This window comes from Strigops habroptila, chromosome 5 (assembly GCF_004027225.2).
Source record: "Strigops habroptila isolate Jane chromosome 5, bStrHab1.2.pri, whole genome shotgun sequence".
In the NCBI taxonomy this organism is placed as follows: domain Eukaryota; kingdom Metazoa; phylum Chordata; class Aves; order Psittaciformes; family Psittacidae; genus Strigops; species Strigops habroptila.
In genome coordinates this window covers 76,580,620-76,598,545 of record NC_044281.2, presented here as the reverse complement: position 1 = coordinate 76,598,545, position 17,926 = coordinate 76,580,620, and the positions used below count along the sequence as shown (strand labels likewise).

General features: G+C 49.4%; 2 protein-coding genes and 1 long non-coding RNA gene across 5 annotated transcripts in view; 2 read left to right on the top strand and 1 right to left on the bottom strand.

The window, feature by feature from the left end:
* The window catches only part of GRK5 (G protein-coupled receptor kinase 5), a 174,160-nt gene extending 168,113 nt beyond the window's left edge, over positions 1–6,047 (bottom strand). The window contains exon 1 of one of the 3 annotated variants that reach the window (XM_030488748.1): positions 3,804–6,047. In XM_030488748.1, the coding sequence (XP_030344608.1) occupies positions 3,804–3,870 (67 nt within the window). In that variant the 5' untranslated portion in view covers positions 3,871–6,047. Of the gene's footprint in view, positions 1–2,630; positions 3,188–3,803 lie in introns of those variants that run through there. The other 2 variants (XM_030488749.1, XM_030488752.1) reach the window with 2 other exon arrangements.
* LOC115609061 lies at positions 338–17,660 on the top strand. The gene is made up of 3 exons (XR_003991721.1): positions 338–347; positions 805–806; positions 17,183–17,660. It is a non-coding gene; the product is annotated as an uncharacterized LOC115609061 (long non-coding RNA).
* On the top strand, positions 11,312–17,657 carry PRDX3 (peroxiredoxin 3). Its single transcript, XM_030488753.1, has 7 exons — positions 11,312–11,402; positions 11,473–11,539; positions 11,675–11,816; positions 12,764–12,899; positions 15,049–15,152; positions 16,193–16,358; positions 16,863–17,657. Exons 1-7 carry the CDS (start codon positions 11,367–11,369, stop codon positions 16,914–16,916), a joined length of 705 nt encoding a protein of 234 aa, XP_030344613.1. The 5' UTR covers positions 11,312–11,366; the 3' UTR covers positions 16,917–17,657.
* Positions 17,661–17,926: the final 266 nt, after the last annotated feature.

Genomic DNA, 17,926 nt, shown 5'->3' with positions numbered 1-17,926 from the left:
TGTAACGGAGCTAATACAGCTCTTACTTCTGACTTCACAAGCGGAAACACACACTCATGTACTTGGCTTCGGCTACACGATCACCCAGCTAAATCTATTGATGGAGTCAGCAGGACCTGGAACAAACTTATTTTTAGATACCATAATCCTCAATATATTAATTTGCTTTTACTCTTGGTCTTCCATATGCTGTCTGTCTTCTTCATTTGCAATGAAAGGACATCCACCTACATTACTCTCTGCAAATCTTAAAAACACTTTACTCACAGTAGCTTGCAATAGCTAAAAAATAAGGAAACACAAGCGATACAGGCAGAATAATCATGGCCCTGATGTCAGGTACACAAGTTGGCCTTTGTTCTTCATTACAAAAGATTCCACACTCCATCCAAAAGAGGTTTAAAAATAAATAAGCACCAGACCTCAAAAATAAAAGTTGTTGGAGCTTCGTGTATGGTTAAAAGAAAAGTTGGAATATAGTTTGGAGTAAACTTGATAAAGTTCTGCCATTTGGATTATAGCTAACAGCTTCTTGAATGAGACTTTAACACAATAAACCACCATTACTGTTACCATCTTGCTGAGGAGGGTAGAAAAGGACCATAAAACTAAGTGGCACATTTAAAATTACTTGCAAAATATTGGCTCTTGGAAAACACCACACGATGACTGTAATTAATACCAGCCCTTTAAAGTATTCCTAAAGCCTACTGAAATCCAAGCGAGTGTTGCATTGCTGGTAGGAACAACTACATCCTAAGCAGTATTTAAAAATGACAACAGAAAATACAAGTTCTCCATCAGAAGTGGGTTATAATTCACCAGTCTGCCAAATGGAATCACACCTTTGCCCTCATTATTTATAGAGCTTTTTTGGGGAGGACCTCAGGACTTTACTCTTTGGCTAAAGCCTCGCAAGTTCAACAGCCCGGGAGTTATATAAACAGTATTTTACAATTTGAACTATTTTCCCAGCAAAAGGATCACTCCAGGGGAGGACTATTGGAATGATCTCTTTTACTAAACTAATATTGCTTTACTCGTACTTCCATAGCTTCAGAAGGACCCAGGCTGAAGTCCACTGAGTGATCCCCAGCCTCACTAGCAGGCAGTGCCCAGCATTCCAGGGGGCAGGGGAGCAAGGGCTGCAGGTTATACAGCACCTAAAAGCGCAGCAACTGTTTTCAGGGAATAGAAGCCTGAATAAAGATTGAGGGAAACAGCTTAGTTTAAGCAGTGAACAAGGCAATAAAGGCACAGATTTAAACAGGTTGCAGCCAACAGATCACAGAATCCCAGGCTGGTTTGGGTGGGAAGGGACCTTAAAGCTCATCCAGTTCCAACCCCCTGCCATGGGCAGGGACACCTTCCACTAGAGCAGGTTGCTCCAAGCCCCTGGGTCCAGCCTGGCCTTGAACACTGCCAGGGATGGGGCAGCCACAGCTTCTCTGGGCACCCTGTGCCAGCGCCTCAGCACCCTCACAGGGAAGAGCTTCTGCCTCAGAGCTCATCTCAATCTCCCCTCTGGCAGGTTAAAGCCATTCCCCCTTGTCCTGTCCCTACAGGCCCTTGTCCAAAGCCCCTCTCCAGGTTTCTCGTAGCTCCTTTAGGCACTGGGGCTGCTCTAAGGTCTCCCCTTAAGGAGCCTTCCCTTCCCCAGGCTGAACCAGCCGCGCTCTCAGCCTGTCGGACCGCCTGTCTCAGATCGCACCTCGGCAGCGATGCTGCAGCCGTAGGACGTGTTGCTGGTGTGTGGCGCTGCTCCTCCCGCCGAGGGATGCTCCCGGGAGCTCCGCGGGGAGAGCCCCAAGCCTCGGACCCCCTCCGCCGGCAGCGCCCGGCTCCGCGCCCGCGGTGCGCCCGGAGCATCGCCTCCCTCCGCACTGCGCGGAGTGGAAACCACATTGTCCGGCGAGCCCGGTGCGCCGGGGGCTATCGCGGCTCGGATTCGGGGGTTCGGGAGAGGCGATGGACAAGAGAGCCCCACTGCATTCTGAACGCGGCGGCACCGGCATCGCCCGGAGCATCCCGCCGCCGGTCCGGGGCGGGCGGCAGCCCCCATTCAGCGAGCCCCGGGGCTCTCCGGGGCACGGACCGAGCCCCAGTCCCTCCGGCCGGGGACAAACATCCCCCCCATCCACAACAGGCATGTTTGCAGCAACATGATATCACCTAATAACGCCGAATAAGGCAATGACTGTAGGTTGGAGCGATACGATCCTGCCGGTCTCACCCCACGGCGCGGAAAGCTATTTGCAGATTTGCTAAGCCCTTTTGAATGAATGCATCTGCAGCTGACCTTTAACAATAGGCGCTGAAATAGCACAATCTGTGGGACCAGATTTGAGGGGGGGGAAAGGAAGAAATGGGTGAATATTGTAATCACTGCAATCTCATTCACTTCCTTTCCCAAACCCCCGCACACTGTTGGGGAAAGCGGTATTTTCCTTTTCACCGGGCTTCTATCACGAAAAAGCCGTTTCCAACGCCGGCTCAACCACATGGTCCCCCGAAAGCGAGCAGCCCCACCGGTGTGTCCCCCCCCCGCTCTTCCCACAGGCATCGCTCCGCGGAGGGGCGACTGCAACAGGGATGCTCCGGTCCCCACTCCCCTCCCGCCGCTCTCTCACCTTCCCTGGCTTTCAACAAGACGGTGTTGGCAACGATGTTTTCCAGCTCCATTGACGAGCTCGGGCAGCGTAGGCAGGCGGCGGCACTGCAGCAGGACGTCACTCCCGAGGTGCGGAGTCTCCGGGCGACCACCCGCCGCCAGCCCTTAGCCCGCTATGCCCCGGTGCATGGCCCCGGCCGCTCCGCTCCCCGCGCTGTGTGCTCCCGCAGCGCCCGCTCCCGCTTACTCCATCCCCCGCCCCGCCGGCTCCCCGCCGGTTTGAGGGCTCGGGCGCTCCTGCCGCCCTCCCCCGGGGGTGTGGCACCGCGGAGCGGCCCCGCAGCCCCGCGCAGGCGCCAGCCCCGCCGCCGGCTCCGCGGGGCCGGGCACGCCGGGACCTGTAGTCCTTGGGGCGGACCCACCGCACCTGGCGCCGGCACCGCGGCCGCGCAAAGGCACCGCGGAGGGGGGCGGCGAGCGCCCGCCCTAGGGGAGGGCGAGGGGATGGGCGCGGGTGGACGGACGAAGCTAGGGTTGGGGGGGGGGGGGGCTCCTCGGTTCCGTTCAGTTCGGTTCGATTCGGTGGGGAAGAGCGGAGGGAGCCCGCGGGGCGATGCGCGCAGTGATGCGCGGTACCCGGCGGTGCGGCGCAGCGCAGTCCTGGTACCGGGCGCCACCCCGCGGCGGCGGCCCCGGCCCTGCCCGGCGCCCCCGGGGCTCCTCTCGCTTCCCCTTCGCGCTCAACACCGCCTCTGAGGGGCTCGTACCCGAGAGAAAGAGCCCCCGACCTCTTCTTCATCATGAAGATGCTTCATCCCACACCCTTCTCCCACGGGCTTCCCATCTTTCTGGAGGTCTTAAAAGTCCCCGTAGGATGTACCCGAGGGATTCCCGTCTTTTCTGCCGCACTGTATTCTTTAATCCTGGTAAGCAGTTGTGTGAGACATCAGCCACTTGTGGAAAGTTTGTGAATTTTAAGCACTAGGTTACAACATCAATTCTCCTCTGTCTATATAGGACAGATGCTGGTGTCAGCATGATCCTGATTTTCCTGGCAACGGGGTAGATCGATTCAGCAGGTCAAGCAAAGGAAGGGGAATAAAACCAACCCATTACTCTCACTAACACTCTTCCCCCATCTGTATGTGCATTGATTAAATCCACATGAAGCAAATCAAATTAAAACATGCACCTTCTTGTAAGTGGGGCACAGACACTGCTTTTCCTTTTTTTCTTCTTCTTTTTATTGTACTGATCATATTTCTTCCTCCAGCCAGGCAGAAATGAACAGCGGAACTCACAGGCTGCCCAGAACACGTTTTCTGAACTTAGGAAATAAAAGAGAAATGCATTTAGTGAACAGGCATTAGGGTACAATGGCTGTAACAAATGTCTTTTGTACCCAATTCAGTGTCAAAGGTTAGAACTTAGCATGTTATTGTGCAGAGTAGGTTGCACTGCTATGTACAATCTCCTATATCCTCTCTCCTATGGCTCCAGAGAACACTCAGAGCAGTGCCATGTTGTGGTTGCTTTCTCTGTAGCACCGAGTTCAACAGCAGCAGTTGTGTCTATAAGTACAGGAAGATTTTTCTCTGATTAATTCTTCAGGGAAAAAGTGCTTCCTGGAAACCAGAGCCTTTGCATAGAGATGAGGTGCCCAAGGAGCGCCTGCCCTGCTTGTTGTTTGACCACTTCTGTGCCAGGACTGATGCTCGCTTGTAAACACAGCAAATCTGCTCGGGTTGGAAGTGAGGAGAAGCTTCCCATGACCAAGCTTCGGTGAGCCCAGAACCACCCTGTGTGCTGGGCTGCATCCCCAGAGCGTGAGCAGCAGGTCTAGGGAGGGAATTCTGCCCCTCTGCTGCGCTCTGGGGAGATCCAGAGCACCTGACAGTTCCACTGCTTCTCTTTTATCTCATATCAATATGTATCTCTATGTACAGAGTCACCTGCAGCGTTGCTCTGTAGGACAGAAGTATGACTGCAGAATGCTGATGTCCTGTACGCTTTATGAACATTTATTTAATTCCTGAAAGGGTAAATAGATTTACCAAAAGAGTTACAACAGTTCCATATGGTGTTCCTAAGCCCCATGGACCTACCTGATGTCCATGAACAGTGCAGCCCTGAACGTGCTTCATATTCCTGGGAACCAAAGGCCCAGTTGCTCAATCCCTTCCGAAACAGGGACAGCAACTGAACAGTGTTGTGTTGCTGCCAGAGCAGTTATTTCAACTAAGCAGGATGACTTTGCATCAGAGTGGATGAGAAGCAATCACATAACTTAAACGTGGCTGAGTGCAGCGTGTGGAAAGCTCAGCTCATCTACAGGACTGCCGAGATTATGCAATAAGGTGTTTGGTTTACTTACACATCTACATGGAGAGCATCAACTCTGACTTCACATTTATTGGTGAGAACAATGGAGTGGGTTTTCTTAATCATTCTTTAACAAAATAAAACTTGTTTCCAATAAATCTGAGTCAATGTGGTTCACTAACACCCTGCTTTGAAAACCAGAATCAGGCAATCAGTCCTCACCACATCTCTCTTTCCTACTATAGTTTTTTAAGCCCAAATATAGACCAGGGTCTGCTTCAGGCAGATGGATGGCCCCTTTCATGGCCCCACAGGTCCCCAGGGCAAGTGCCACTGCACAGACCTACCTGCACTGAAGCCCATCAGCTGGTCTTTGTGAAACCCATGGCAGCATTTGGAATCTTACCTCATGGCTTCTTCAGAGCTGTCAGTATCTTCATTTCTGCGTTAACTGGAATGCCTGGCTCACAAAACCAGCAAAAGTAAAAAATATTAGGAAGCATTACTTTATTTATATCCATTTTTCTCTTCTGTCAACACAGCCCTTGAATTTCAAGGTATGTTCACATTTGATTTAATGGACCACTCAGGTTCTCTGTGAGGGAGAAAGAAACAGGAGACCTATGAGGCTGTTCCACTGCTTATCTTATTCTACTCTTATCTTATTCTACTGTTGTAAAGGCTGATGCTGGAATACTCAAGCATGGGCAAGGTAGCAGGGAAGGAATACAGGTCTTTTTTGCCGGCCTGAAGATCCTGATTCAGTGTTTCCTGGGAGAAAAGGGAAAATTTAGTCTGACTCCTTTATTTTGGAAGGAGAGAAAAAAGAGAGCCTACCAAATCCCAGTTAAACTCTGTAAAAAGGCACTTTCTAAGGTGCTTAATGTGTTTGGTTGTTCTGCTTTTAAATACAACATCTTCAGCTGAAGTCACTGGGGAAAGGCCTAGGAAAAAAGCCCTTTTTGGGTGCTGAAGATGAGGACAGAGCAGGGCTGGCAGCCATCTTTCCTTCATGGGAGAAGAGAGGTTTGTAGATGAGGCAGCAGCACGGTGCGAGACCCAAACGCACCGGTGTAATGAGAAGAGGAGGCAGCACGGCAGAGTGTGACGGTGTGAGCGGCTGGAGGATGACTCATGGCAGGGTGGGCTCTGCAGCTCAGCCAGCAGCACAGCAGCAACACACCAGCGTTATCCTGCACCAGGGAGGAACAGCCTGCTGGGAGCGGCAGGATAACACAGACCCCCCAGCGAGCCACAGGTCAAAAAGGCTTTTGCCTAACACTTATCGATGCCAAACATACCCTAACAGCAGCTATCTCCTAAATCCACGGTATAACACACCATTAATGCAGTGAAGCCTGTTCATGATTAGCTCGAAGCTGGATTGTGTTTGGAATTGCTCCTGAAACTTATTTCTACAAGCGGGGAAATTCTTCTGCCTCCAGCTGAGATGCGGCATCAGCAGGTGGGAGCACACACAGGCCGGCGAGAAAGCGTTTGCAGGCGCTGCAACCTTTAACAGAGCGCCTCTGTGTAAGGACAGAGGCTGCCATCTACCAACAGCCGTGCGGTGATGCATCACGTTGTCTCAAATAGAATCCCAGACTGGTTTCTGTTGGAAGGGACCTTAAAGCTCATCCAGTTCCACCCTCCTGCCACGGGCAGGGACACCTTCCACTAGAGCAGGTTGCTTTGCTTTGGTTTAGGTAAAAAAGTTTATGCCTTTTGTTTCTTCCCATTTCCAAACTTTCTTTTTTTTCAGTTATCCGTTTCCTCAAGGCAGAGAACAACAGATTGTTACAGCATTTGAGCACATGGAGTAAAATAACCTTCGAGAAGATAAGGAGATTCTATTTTTTAAACAAGCAGATGTACACAGCCCATACTCTGCACTGAACCTGCCATTCAATGACCCCCTGGAGTAGATCTGATTTGGGATTTGCTCACCCCCTTCGTTAAGTTTAGAGAGAAGCAGCTACTTTTTCATTAATATATTATGGTGTTAGTGATGTGATTCAAAGAGCTCTTTAAAACCAACTCTCATGTAACAACACGTGAGGATTTTTTATCAACAGATCTCAAAGTTTCTCATCAGAAAGACATATTTAATTATTCCCAGATAGGAAAAAGAGGCACAAAGGAAGAGCAGGCAGATAAGTATCCTAACCAAAAATCAAATTTACATCTCCTATTATCCCTTCAAGTGCCTCATCTCCTGCTTTGCACTGTGTAACAATACAAACTTCTCCCCAAAGCCTGCTGCAATCCCTGGAGAGCCTTTCACCAACTTCAGATGTCTCGCTTTGAATCAGGCTTAAATACTCTAATCCCTCACATGCAAACACGTCCGTGCAGTGCTGAGCTCATGCTGCACCAGTATGAACCAGCGCTCCCTCACTGCAAGATGAGATACAAAACTGGGGCCTGTCCAGCCAGGCAGAAGCCCGTGGGAATAGAGCAGAGCAGACAACCAAGATTTGGAACAGGATGAACATATGGTATTGCTCGATAGATTTATTTTGAACTTCAGATGGCAAGAACAAGGTTTAGCAGCTGCTCGAGCCTCTGCCAGAGCTGATTTCAAAGGAGCAACTCTCTTGCCAGGTGAGCTTTGGCAGTGACAAGGTCCGTCTTCAAATTGTAGGGATGTCCAGTAAATAGGAAAATGGAAAATACCCCCCCGTTAAATGGCAGTAGTTCAAGCTCTTGCCCAGAAGCCTGAGAAGCTGAATTATGCTGCCTTCATAACAAAGCATGAGCAATATTTCCCCACCTGCAAGCCAAGTGTTTAAACAAAGAGTTTTAAACAAATACAACTTTCCGGGGAGGGGGGAAGGACATCGGTTTAGAATACATCAGCTTACAAGTTGTGAATAATCATCTGTGGGTCAGACAACCATTCTCAGGAAATCCGAGCAATAGCCCTTTTCTTGCTGCCACAATACAGCTCCCACAGCTGAGGGAAAGGAACCACTGTGGCCCAGCCGTGCCCTCGCACACTATTTGCTGCTCAGTGAGCACGTCTCTCCATGGGGAGATGTGCCAGTCGGGCAGACGTGACCACAGCCATAAAATCACAGAATGATAGAATCATAGAATAGTTTGGGTTGGAAATGGACCTTAAGATCATCTAGGTCCAACCCCCTCCCATGGGCAGGGATGCCTCACACTAAAGCATGTCACCCAAGGCTCTGTCCAACCTGGCCTTGAACACCACCAGGGATGGAGCATTTACCACTTCAGTTGTGCCATTCTGCACTGCTGCTCAGACAATACACCCAGGTAGTGGTTGATGTTTCTTTGCTACTCCCCACTGCCCTGGGCTCAGCTCTGCTGCTCACTGCTCCACTGGCAGCCCTAAACAGTGGCACAAAACCATCCCAAACCTCTACTGTGGGCACGTCTCTCAACAACTGCTCCTTCTCTGTCCATCTCCAGGGCTGCAGGCCACAGCACGGCTCACACACGCTGTATCTGGCATGTTTTCTAACAAAGAAATAGTCATTTCCACTTTTAGGCTTTGAGGGGGTTTTAAGCAAGAATGCCCCTAACTTTCAGGCAACAGACATGCAAATAAGCTGAGTGGCTCAGTCAGCCCCATAGCTCAGCAGTGGCCTTCCCAAGAGAGTCCCCATCCAGCTGGCACTTTCAAGCAGCCATGGGTCATAGCACAAGTGTAAACTGAACTTCTCTCTCACACACCTTCAGGTTTCCCTTAACATTTCTTCCCCCTCATCTCCCCATGGCTATAGGAAGAGTTCATCTCTTGCACCCTTATGCAGAACACCTTCATCTTCATCATCTCGTCACAGGCACCTTCATTGTCATCACAAGCCCAGCTGGCTGTGCTGTATCTCTGTGCATGTACAAGTAGATAACACTGTTCTGGCTGCTCTGCTGGGAACTACAGGTTTTGAGAAGATCACCAGAGTCATGTTTCCAGCTGTCATTGGCTACATCTGGGTTAATAAATTTAGGAGTGCCAAAGAAAGGTACCAGTGACTGCAACTGGTGATGATGTTACATGCTTAGAAAGGTCTCAGCATGCTTTTGGACAACGCTGACTAGAATGACCACAAACAGTTCCTGGGCATAGCGGGTCATTAATACTGGCTATTGAACAAACCTAACAGGCAGGTTGTGCACGAAATCCTTCTTTTGAAGGCTCAGAGGTGACCTGACCATGCCAGCCGGATCAGTACCAGGAGTAAGACTGCCAATCTATTCACAAGCATAGATTCAGCACCCATTGGGTTCATCCCAAGGGCCTGAGGTGTAGCTGACATCATTCTGGCTGCCTTTGGCTTTGGCCCCACATGGCTGAGCTTATCCTGCCTGTGGAGCCAGACTTGTCTCTAGTTCACATGGTGGGATCTCCCCTTTGTAAAAGGCTGTGGATATTTATAAATATGAATATTAAACTAGAAATTACCAGACCCAAAAGTGAAACTGGTTTCAACTCAATTTGACTATTTAAATGAAAAAAAACCGCACAAAAAGAAGATAAGAAAATAAAAATGGACTTTTAGAAAGTGATTTTCAGTCCTCTGGGTTGTCCATGCTGCTCGTGCTGCTCCAAAGCATGTGCTACAACAGGGCAGGCAACTGGAACTTCTTGGTGGTCGCTGTTGCTGCCACCATCAGGTATTCCATAAAAACAGCGTTAGAAACCATTGTGCTGCTCGACTGACTGTTCAAGCATCTCCTTTAGCTTGAGCTGTGATGGTTCACTCAGCCAGCAGACCTGGGACAAACCTGCAAAGCAGGTGGAAGCCACATATAAGCTGATTAGCAGCGGTAAGTACCTGTGTGGGAAATTAGGCAATGACTTTGGTTTGCATCAGCTCACAGGTGAGAAGGAGCTAAGCAGTCACACAGCTATCCCACCATAATTGCTTAATTATGATTAAACAACTATAACCCGAGTTCAATAAAGCCAGAGCCAACTGCACCCCCAGAGTGTGAGCAGCAGGTCAAGGGAGGGGATTCTCCCCCTCTGCTCTGCGGAGACCCCCCCCTGCAGTCCTGATCCAGTTCTGGGGCAACAGCACAAGAGGGACGTGGAGCTGCTGGAGCGAGGCCAGAGGAGGCCACGGAGCTGCTGCGAGGGCTGGAGCAGCTCTGCTCTGGAGCCAGGCTGAGAGAGCTGGGCTGGGGCAGCCTGGAGAAGAGAAGGCTCCTGAAGGGGAGACCTTAGAGCAGCTCCAGTGCCTAAAGGGGCTACAGGAAACCTGGAGAGGGGCTTTGGACAAGGGCCTGTAGGGACAGGACAAGGGGAATGGCTTTAACCTGCCAGAGGGGAGATTGAGATGAGCTCTTAGGCAGAAGTTCTTCCCTGTGAGGGTGCTGAGGCGCTGGCACAGGGTGCCCAGAGAAGCTGTGGCTGCCCCATCCCTGGCAGTGTTCAAGGCCAGGTTGGACACAGGGGCTTGGAGCAACCTGCTCTAGTGGAAGGTGTCCCTGCCTGTGGCAGGGGGCTGGAATAAGTTTTAAGGACCCTTCCAACACAAACCAGTCTGAGAGTGTTGGTTGACGAGAAGCTTAACATGAGCCGGCAGTGTGCGCTTGAGCCCAGAAAGCCATCTGTATCCTGGGCTGCATCAAGAGAAGTGTGACCAGCAGGTCGAAGGAGGTGATCCTCTCGCTCTAGTCTGCTCTCGTGAGACCTCACTTGGAGTACTGCGTACAGTCCTGGTGTCCTCAACATAAAAAGGACATGGAGCTGTTGGAGCGAGTCCAGAGGAGGGCCACGAGGATGATCAGGGGCTGGAGCACCTCCCATATGAAGACAGGCTGAGAAAGTTGGGGCTGTTCAGCCTGGAGAAGAGAAGCTGCGTGGAGACCTCAGAGCAGCTTCCAGTATCTGAAGTGGGCTACAAGGATGCTGGGGAGGGACTCTTCATTAGGGACTGTAGTGACAGGACAAGGGGTGATGGGTTCAAACTTAAACAGGGGAAGTTTAGATTAGATATAAGGAAGAAGTTCTTTACAGTGAGGGTGGTGAGGCACTGGAATGGGCTGCCCAAGGAAGTTGTGGATGCTCCATCCCTGGCAGTGTTCAAGGCCAGGTTGGACAGAGCCTTGGGTGACATGGCCTAGTGTGAGGTGTCCCTGCTCATAGCAGGGGGGTTGGAACTAGATGATCTTAAGGTCCTTTCCAACCCCAGCTATTCTATGATTTCATGATCGTTCTATGAACTGCGTTTGAAAAGTTCGTACCAGGCTGTTTGCCCCGTTTCGGTCTGTATCAGCACACACCAAAGCTATGTCCTAAGCACAGCCCCACCGCCTGCCCCAGCACCCAGCGCTGCGACGGGCACCCACGGCCCTTCGCACCGACCCGCCCGCCCCGGGCAGCCGCCTCTCACCCCCCGCTCCCCGTCACTCCCCGCGGCCGCTCCGCCCCGCTCCGCCGCTTCCCGCCGCGCTCAACATGGCCGCCGCGCTGGGGAGGCTGCTGCGGACCGCGGTGAGTGCCCGCCCGCCCCTCCGCGGCCGCCCCAGCCGCGGCCGCTCTGACCCTCCCTGTCCCCCCGCAGGTCCCCGCCGCCGGGAGGACGCTGACGGCGCGGCCGCTGCCCTGCGCCCGCCGCCACTTCAGCCTCGGTGAGTGCGGGGAGGGCGGCGGGGACGCCGCAGGGCTCGCCTTGGGGCGGGAGCGGCTCTTGCGGCGGTGCCCGGAGGGGGAGCCCCGGCCCTGGCCGCGTTTCGTGGCCCGCAGCAGCGTTCTCTCGCCCGCAGGCTCGTCGCGGTTCGCTCCAGCGGTTACACAGCACGCCCCGTTCTTCAAGGGGACGGCGGTTGTTAACGGAGAGTTTAAGGAGCTGAGCCTGGATGATTTCAAAGGGAAATACCTGGTTCTCTTCTTCTACCCCCTGGACTTGTGAGTGCGGGTTTCTCTCCTTCCACGCGGGCCTGCTGCCCTGCTGAAGGTCATCAGAAGCACTGCATAGCCATGCTGTCTCAAGTGGCTGGTTTGGCGTTGTCTGGGCGAATCTCGCAAAGCAGATGTGTGTGTTTCTAGAGCGTGAGTGATAAGATTTGGGGGCACACGGCCCCTGTGTGTTAAAGCAATGGATGGGGTGGGTGCAGAGCATCTTCTAGCTGCCAGGACTGCTTTGGGAGGTAGATACGGCCTTACAAAGTGTGCTTCCTCTTACATTGTCTTGCATCCCAGGATTGCCTTCATTGAAATGTACCAAATAAATGGTTTATTTCCTAATAATAAATACATAATAAAGTGGCTGCCCCATCCCTGGCAGTGTTCAAGGCCAGGTTGGACACAGGGGTTTGGAGCAACCTGCTCTAGTGGAAGGTGTCCCTGCCCGTGACAGGGGGTTGGGACTGGATGAGCTTTAAGGTCCCTTCCAACCCAAACCAGTCTGGGATTCTGTGATATGATTTTTAAGCAGCGGGGCCAGCAGAACTGCAGCTAGGCAGCTCCAGAGCAAAAGGTGAACAGATGGGGTTGATTGTGTTCACAAGACTTGAATCACATCCTGATGTGCTTGGGCACATGGGGAGGATTTAACCTGCAGTGCTTTCTGCTGTAGTTCCCAAAACCTTTCTGTCTAGAGGGTGATTGGCAAAGACAGTTCCTCCATCTCTGCAAAAAACCTGTCTAGAACTGAGAGCTGAAAACTGGTGTGGGAGCTCAGTGGCTGTGGCTTCGAGACTGAAATGAATCCTGAAGAGGAAACATGGTTAAAACTGCCGTGCTGAAAGAAACCCTCTGCTGCGTTAGTGCCTAGAAACAGACCTGAGAGTCTTTTAAGTAAAACATTGGAAAGATTGCAGGATCATTACAGCCTGTTCTCTCTTCCCACCCAGCACCTTTGTCTGCCCCACAGAAATTGTGGCTTTCAGCGACAAAGCAAAGGAGTTTCGTGATGTGAACTGCGAAGTGGTGGCAGTGTCTGTGGATTCTCATTTTTGTCATCTGGCCTGGATAAATACACCACGAAAGGTATGAATTGAGCAGCTGTTTGGGGCTCTCTCTGTTGGTTTGCTATCTTTTCACAAGAGCTCCTGAGAAGAAGAGTGGAATAAAATACTGTGCTAACACTGATTTCAGTAGACTGCCTAAAGTGATAGGTGATTAACTTCTACTTTTGATGACATAATTCTGTCCTCAATGTTTGTTTTCTTGCTCTTTTCCCTAATAATTTGGGGAGGGGAGGTACCTTTGTTTTGCTGTCTTTATAGTCTTGTAGGTTACATCATATCCTTCTATGTTTATCTCAGAAGACAAATACTCAGTATCCATGTCACTGTCCCAAGCTGCTTGTTGCAGCTGATGGTTCGTATGTGTCATTGCAGAAAGTGAACAGCAGCTGTTTAGTCATTATTAACCAGTGCCTAACAGTGGTGGCTTCAGATGGAAGCAGAACAAGCAGTTTATTGGAGCACTTATCATAGAATCCTAGTATCGTTTGGGCTGGAATGGATCTTAAAGATTATCTGGTTCCAACCCCCTGCCATGGGCAGGGACACCTTCCACTAGAGCAGGTTGCTCCAAGCCCCTGTGTCCAACCTGGCCTTGAACACTGCCAGGGATGGGGCAGCCACAGCTTCTCTGGGCACCCTGTGCCAGCGCCTCAGCACCCTCACAGGGAAGAGCTTCTGCCTCAGAGCTCATCTCAATCTCCCGTCTGGCAGGTTAAAGCCATTTCCCCTCGTCCTGTCCCTACAGGCCCTTGCCCAAAGCCCCTCTCCAGGTTTCTTGCAGCCCCTTTAGGCACTGGAGCTGCTCTAAGGTCTCCCCTTCAGGAGCCTTCTCTTCTCCAGGCTGAACAAGCCCCACTCTCTAAGCCTTGTATTATTATCTCACTTGCTGAAGTGCTTCCACTTTTGTTGTACAGAGGCTCTCAGCTTTCTTTGGGGAAGGAAGGTGACAGAGATGGCCTTTCACTGGAGAGGAGCCTATTTCAGATATATAGAAAAATACGTACTTTTGGTCACATAAAGCATCTCAGTACTTTGGTCAGCTTTAGAGAGTCAGGAGTGTCATGGGAAGGTGCACAAGCGCCTGTGCCATCAGTCATTGCCTGTGTGGACAGTGGTTTGGAGTAGTGCTCACAGACTGGGCTGCCTTCATGTGCACAGTTCTGCCATTGCCACGCCAGAGGAGGGAAGAGAGCTTGCTGGATTTAATGTGGTAGCAAGAGCATTCAGTTCCTGCATGCTTTGTTCAAAGCTCTAAAGTGTGACCGTGGGCTGACTTCACTGCTTCATGCAGAAGCTGTTCAGTCAGGCACTGCTCCGTGCACATGTAGCAAAATGCCCTGCAAAGGGTGGAAAGAATTCCATGGTGGCACAGGCAGGAAACTGACACCAGAGAAGCCAAGGCCTTGGTTTCTGCAAGAGATATCTGTGTGCAGAGCTCTGTGTAAGAGAACTCCGTTGCAGACAAGGCTTTGGAGGATCAGGGTCCGAGTGACTGCGGTTACACAATGATTCACTGATGATGCCAGGAACAGAAAAGCTAACAAATGCCCTGCTTGTTTCAAGGATAGAGATCTTATCTCCCTTGCAGTTCCAGTATGTTGCAAAACTGAAAGAAGTCTCGGGTGACTCTCCAAATAGTATTTAAATTGATTTGGGGGAGGTAAAAATAGTATGAGCACTGAACAGAGAGCAGCAGAACTCTTGACATACTTAGTGTGGCTGTTGGAAGCCTTGTGCTGTCTCTGTTCATAGGATGCAGATTTGTTTTCCCTTCCTTCCCCACCATGTTCATCTTGTCTAATTTTGAGCACTTCAATATGCAGTAGATGTTTTTGTATTCAAAGCTCCTAAATAGGGCACAAGGGAAATCTTGCTGAAAATTGGACTTGTGATAGGAAGCCTTTTACCATCAAAATAAGCAGTTCCAAAATGCTCAGCGCAAAAGAAGTTTTCGTATTCCAAAGAAACCAAATATTCCTGTCTACATAAAAACAACAAAACAAATCAAAACCAGCCAACAATCCCACACCCTTATGTGTTTCCTTCCATGGAGCTAATGGCACGGATGGGTTTTGTTGTATATCCTCAAGAGCACTGAATCCAACAGCTCAGGAAGGATAATCCTAAAAAGTGTTTTATACCAAAATGAATCTTCCTCTGTTCTCTAGAGTGGTGGTTTGGGCAAAATGAATATTCCAGTTCTGTCAGACCTCTCAAAACAAATCTCCCGGGATTACGGTGTGCTGCTGGAAGGACCTGGCATAGCACTGAGGTAAGGTGTGACTGCTGATAACCCAGCCTCAACCACCGTGAGCCATGCTGTCTCCTCCTGCAGGGGAGACTGCACAAGGATCAAGCAAGGACTGTGGGATGTTACTTTGCCAGCAGAGGTTCTGCTGGATCCCACCCCAGGAAAAGGCCACGTGGCTGTTTTGGCCATTGAGTTGAGATGGTTCCAGGCCTCTCCCAGAATGAGTGCAGGGGGAGGCAGCTGCTCTGCTGTGAGCGAGGGGGAGAACTTCATGTCACTGAGGAAACCACGAGTAGGACAGAAGAGCATTTATGATTTTCTTTCATTTTTTCACAGTTTAGCTCTGTCCCTTCTTCCTTTGTTTTTGTTTTCTTTCTTCTGAAGGGAGAAGAGACTGCGTTAACTTCTGTGTGAGAAGCTTCTAAAGCAGTTGTCCCAGAGGCCCCTACAGTCAATCCCATAATTATCTAGAGAAGGAAATGCCAATTTTATTTTATTCCACCATGAGAATACTTATTAAAAGCAAACAGTGGCCCCTGAGAAACAATGGACTGGGTGGGAGTCTTCTGGAGACCTTTAGTTCCTCATCTCTTTGGATGAGGACTTCTGTTATTTGTGTGTTGACAAATTAACTAGTATGATAAGAGTGGGCTTTGGTTTTTACAGATGTTTATATGCAACAGGATTTAATGTAGTTGCTTCATGTGTAAGCAGCTCTTTACTCAGTACCTTCAGATTTTCACATCAGAAAGACATGGGAAGGATGCCAGGATGTCAGCTATCAACTTTGAAATACAGGTGGAATGAAAAGTTCCACCTTTGTTATACATCTTTCTTGATTTAATAGTCCTTATGCATACTTTGTAAGCTCACAGTAGCATACCAGTTGACTGGTTCTTGCCTTTTGATCACTAACAAACACTAAGGCAGACTTTGTACTGCTACTCCTAACTCTGATACCTGCATCTAAGAATGATTACCTTGCTGAAATAGCTGATCTAGCTTCTTGTGTTTGGTCTTGGAGCATGATTCACATTCCCTAAATCCTTGCTCACTTACAGAGGTCTCTTCATCATTGATCCAAATGGGATCGTCAAGCATCTGAGTATCAATGATCTCCCCGTTGGCCGTAGTGTGGAAGAGACTCTTCGCTTGGTGAAAGCATTCCAGTTCGTGGAAACACATGGGGAGGTTTGCCCGGCAAACTGGACTCCAGACTCCCCTACGGTAAGTGTCTGCTAAATAGGGCTCCTCTAAATATAGCCACTGGCTTATTTTGGCATGTCTGGAGGGCTGAGAACTACTGCAACGTGAGGTGCTGGATTCAAGCTGTGCCTGTTGTCTAAATCTGAGGCTGTTACCAGTTGGACCAGTTCAGTCTATTTGTATGATACTAAATGTGTGATTTCTGTGGAAAAAAGTCACTGATTTTCTTTTAAATGACACAAATTATATTGAAAACTCTAAATTTGACTTGGACTCGCCACCAGTTGTGTTCAGATTTTTTGCTTATTTAATGCCCTGCTTGATATTTGGCAGGAAAACTGTGTGTTATACTTAAAGTTTGCAAGTAGGAGCTTGTACATCATTTAGGCTTTCATCTTGCAACCATGTGCAGAAACAGAAATAACATCTTTGTTAACCATGCATGGATTTTCTTGGATCAAATGTGAAATCTGATAAATTCCCTTATTTATAGTGTGTAATAACTAAACTTCCTTTTCTTGACAGATCAAACCAACCCCAGAAGCTTCTAAAGAGTATTTTGAGAAAGTGCACAAATAAAATACCCAAATATGTGGACAAAACTCTTGGTTACCATAAACAGAAGACATTAGGAAAGCAGCTGTGATTACAATTGATAATAATAAAATCAAAGTTCTCATTTTCTCATGTTGAAGAAGAAATTAAATGCTGAAATAGTTACTGGCTCCCTTGTCGTGCTTTAAAAAGAAGAGTCAAAACTGAGGCTTTCCCCCTCTCCCTTTTTGCAGCTTCAGTTTCGTGAGTTTCTGTGACATAGTCTTTGTCCTGAATACAAGCACATGAAGTACAATTGTCTTCCACTGGGTTTTCCCTCATTCCTTAACTAGTTTTGGACCAGAAAGTGTCCCACGTTTTCCTTCTCACAGGAAAAGCTGAATTCTGGAACAAGAGTTTCAAACCATGGGGACAATACAGAAAATAAAACATTGATCTGTGGCTTATGTTTAATGAATTCATGAAGACATGAATGTAACAAAACTGTGTAAATGCACTATAGCTTGAAATGAATGTAAATACATGCCATTTTACTCCTGCATGTAGTGAAAGATGCAGGGCAGCTACAGGGGAGGGTTAACAAGCACGAAGGACTTAGACTCTGCTCGGGATGGTAAAAACGTAAACCCCAGTAGTGTACTTGAGCTTAACAACAAGTCTTCTGTCATTTACAGCATTGCTTGCTTGAATCTGTTAGTTGTAAACAATGAAATTGAAAGCAATGCAGCATCTCTAGAAATAATAATAAACCTTAAGGTTGGCGAACAGTAGGTGTGTTGCTTTGCTTTTCTTTCACTTTTTTTCTAGATTCCTATTTCTGTTTTGAAGAGGTTGGGTAAGTCATGTTGCCTTAGAGGGTATCTTCTGTACCTTTGTTCACAGCAAGTAGTTAACAACTGCCACTGCCTTTGTGTACCCTGGTGAGCAGCCCATAGCAAGTAGTGGGTGTGCTACTGGAGGGCTGCATCCCCAGAGCGTGAGCAGCAGGTTAAGGGAGGGGATTCTCCCCCTCTGCTGCGCTCTGGGGAGACCCC

Bases quoted from the DNA above. Each gene is read 5' to 3' on its own strand.
- PRDX3 (XM_030488753.1), top strand. From the start codon at position 11,367: ATGGCCGCCGCGCTGGGGAGGCTGCTGCGGACCGCG. The intron at 11,540-11,674 runs GTGAGTGCGGGG...TCTCGCCCGCAG, and splicing joins CCGCCGCCACTTCAGCCTCG to GCTCGTCGCGGTTCGCTCCA. The intron at 15,153-16,192 runs GTAAGGTGTGAC...GCTCACTTACAG, and splicing joins GGACCTGGCATAGCACTGAG to AGGTCTCTTCATCATTGATC.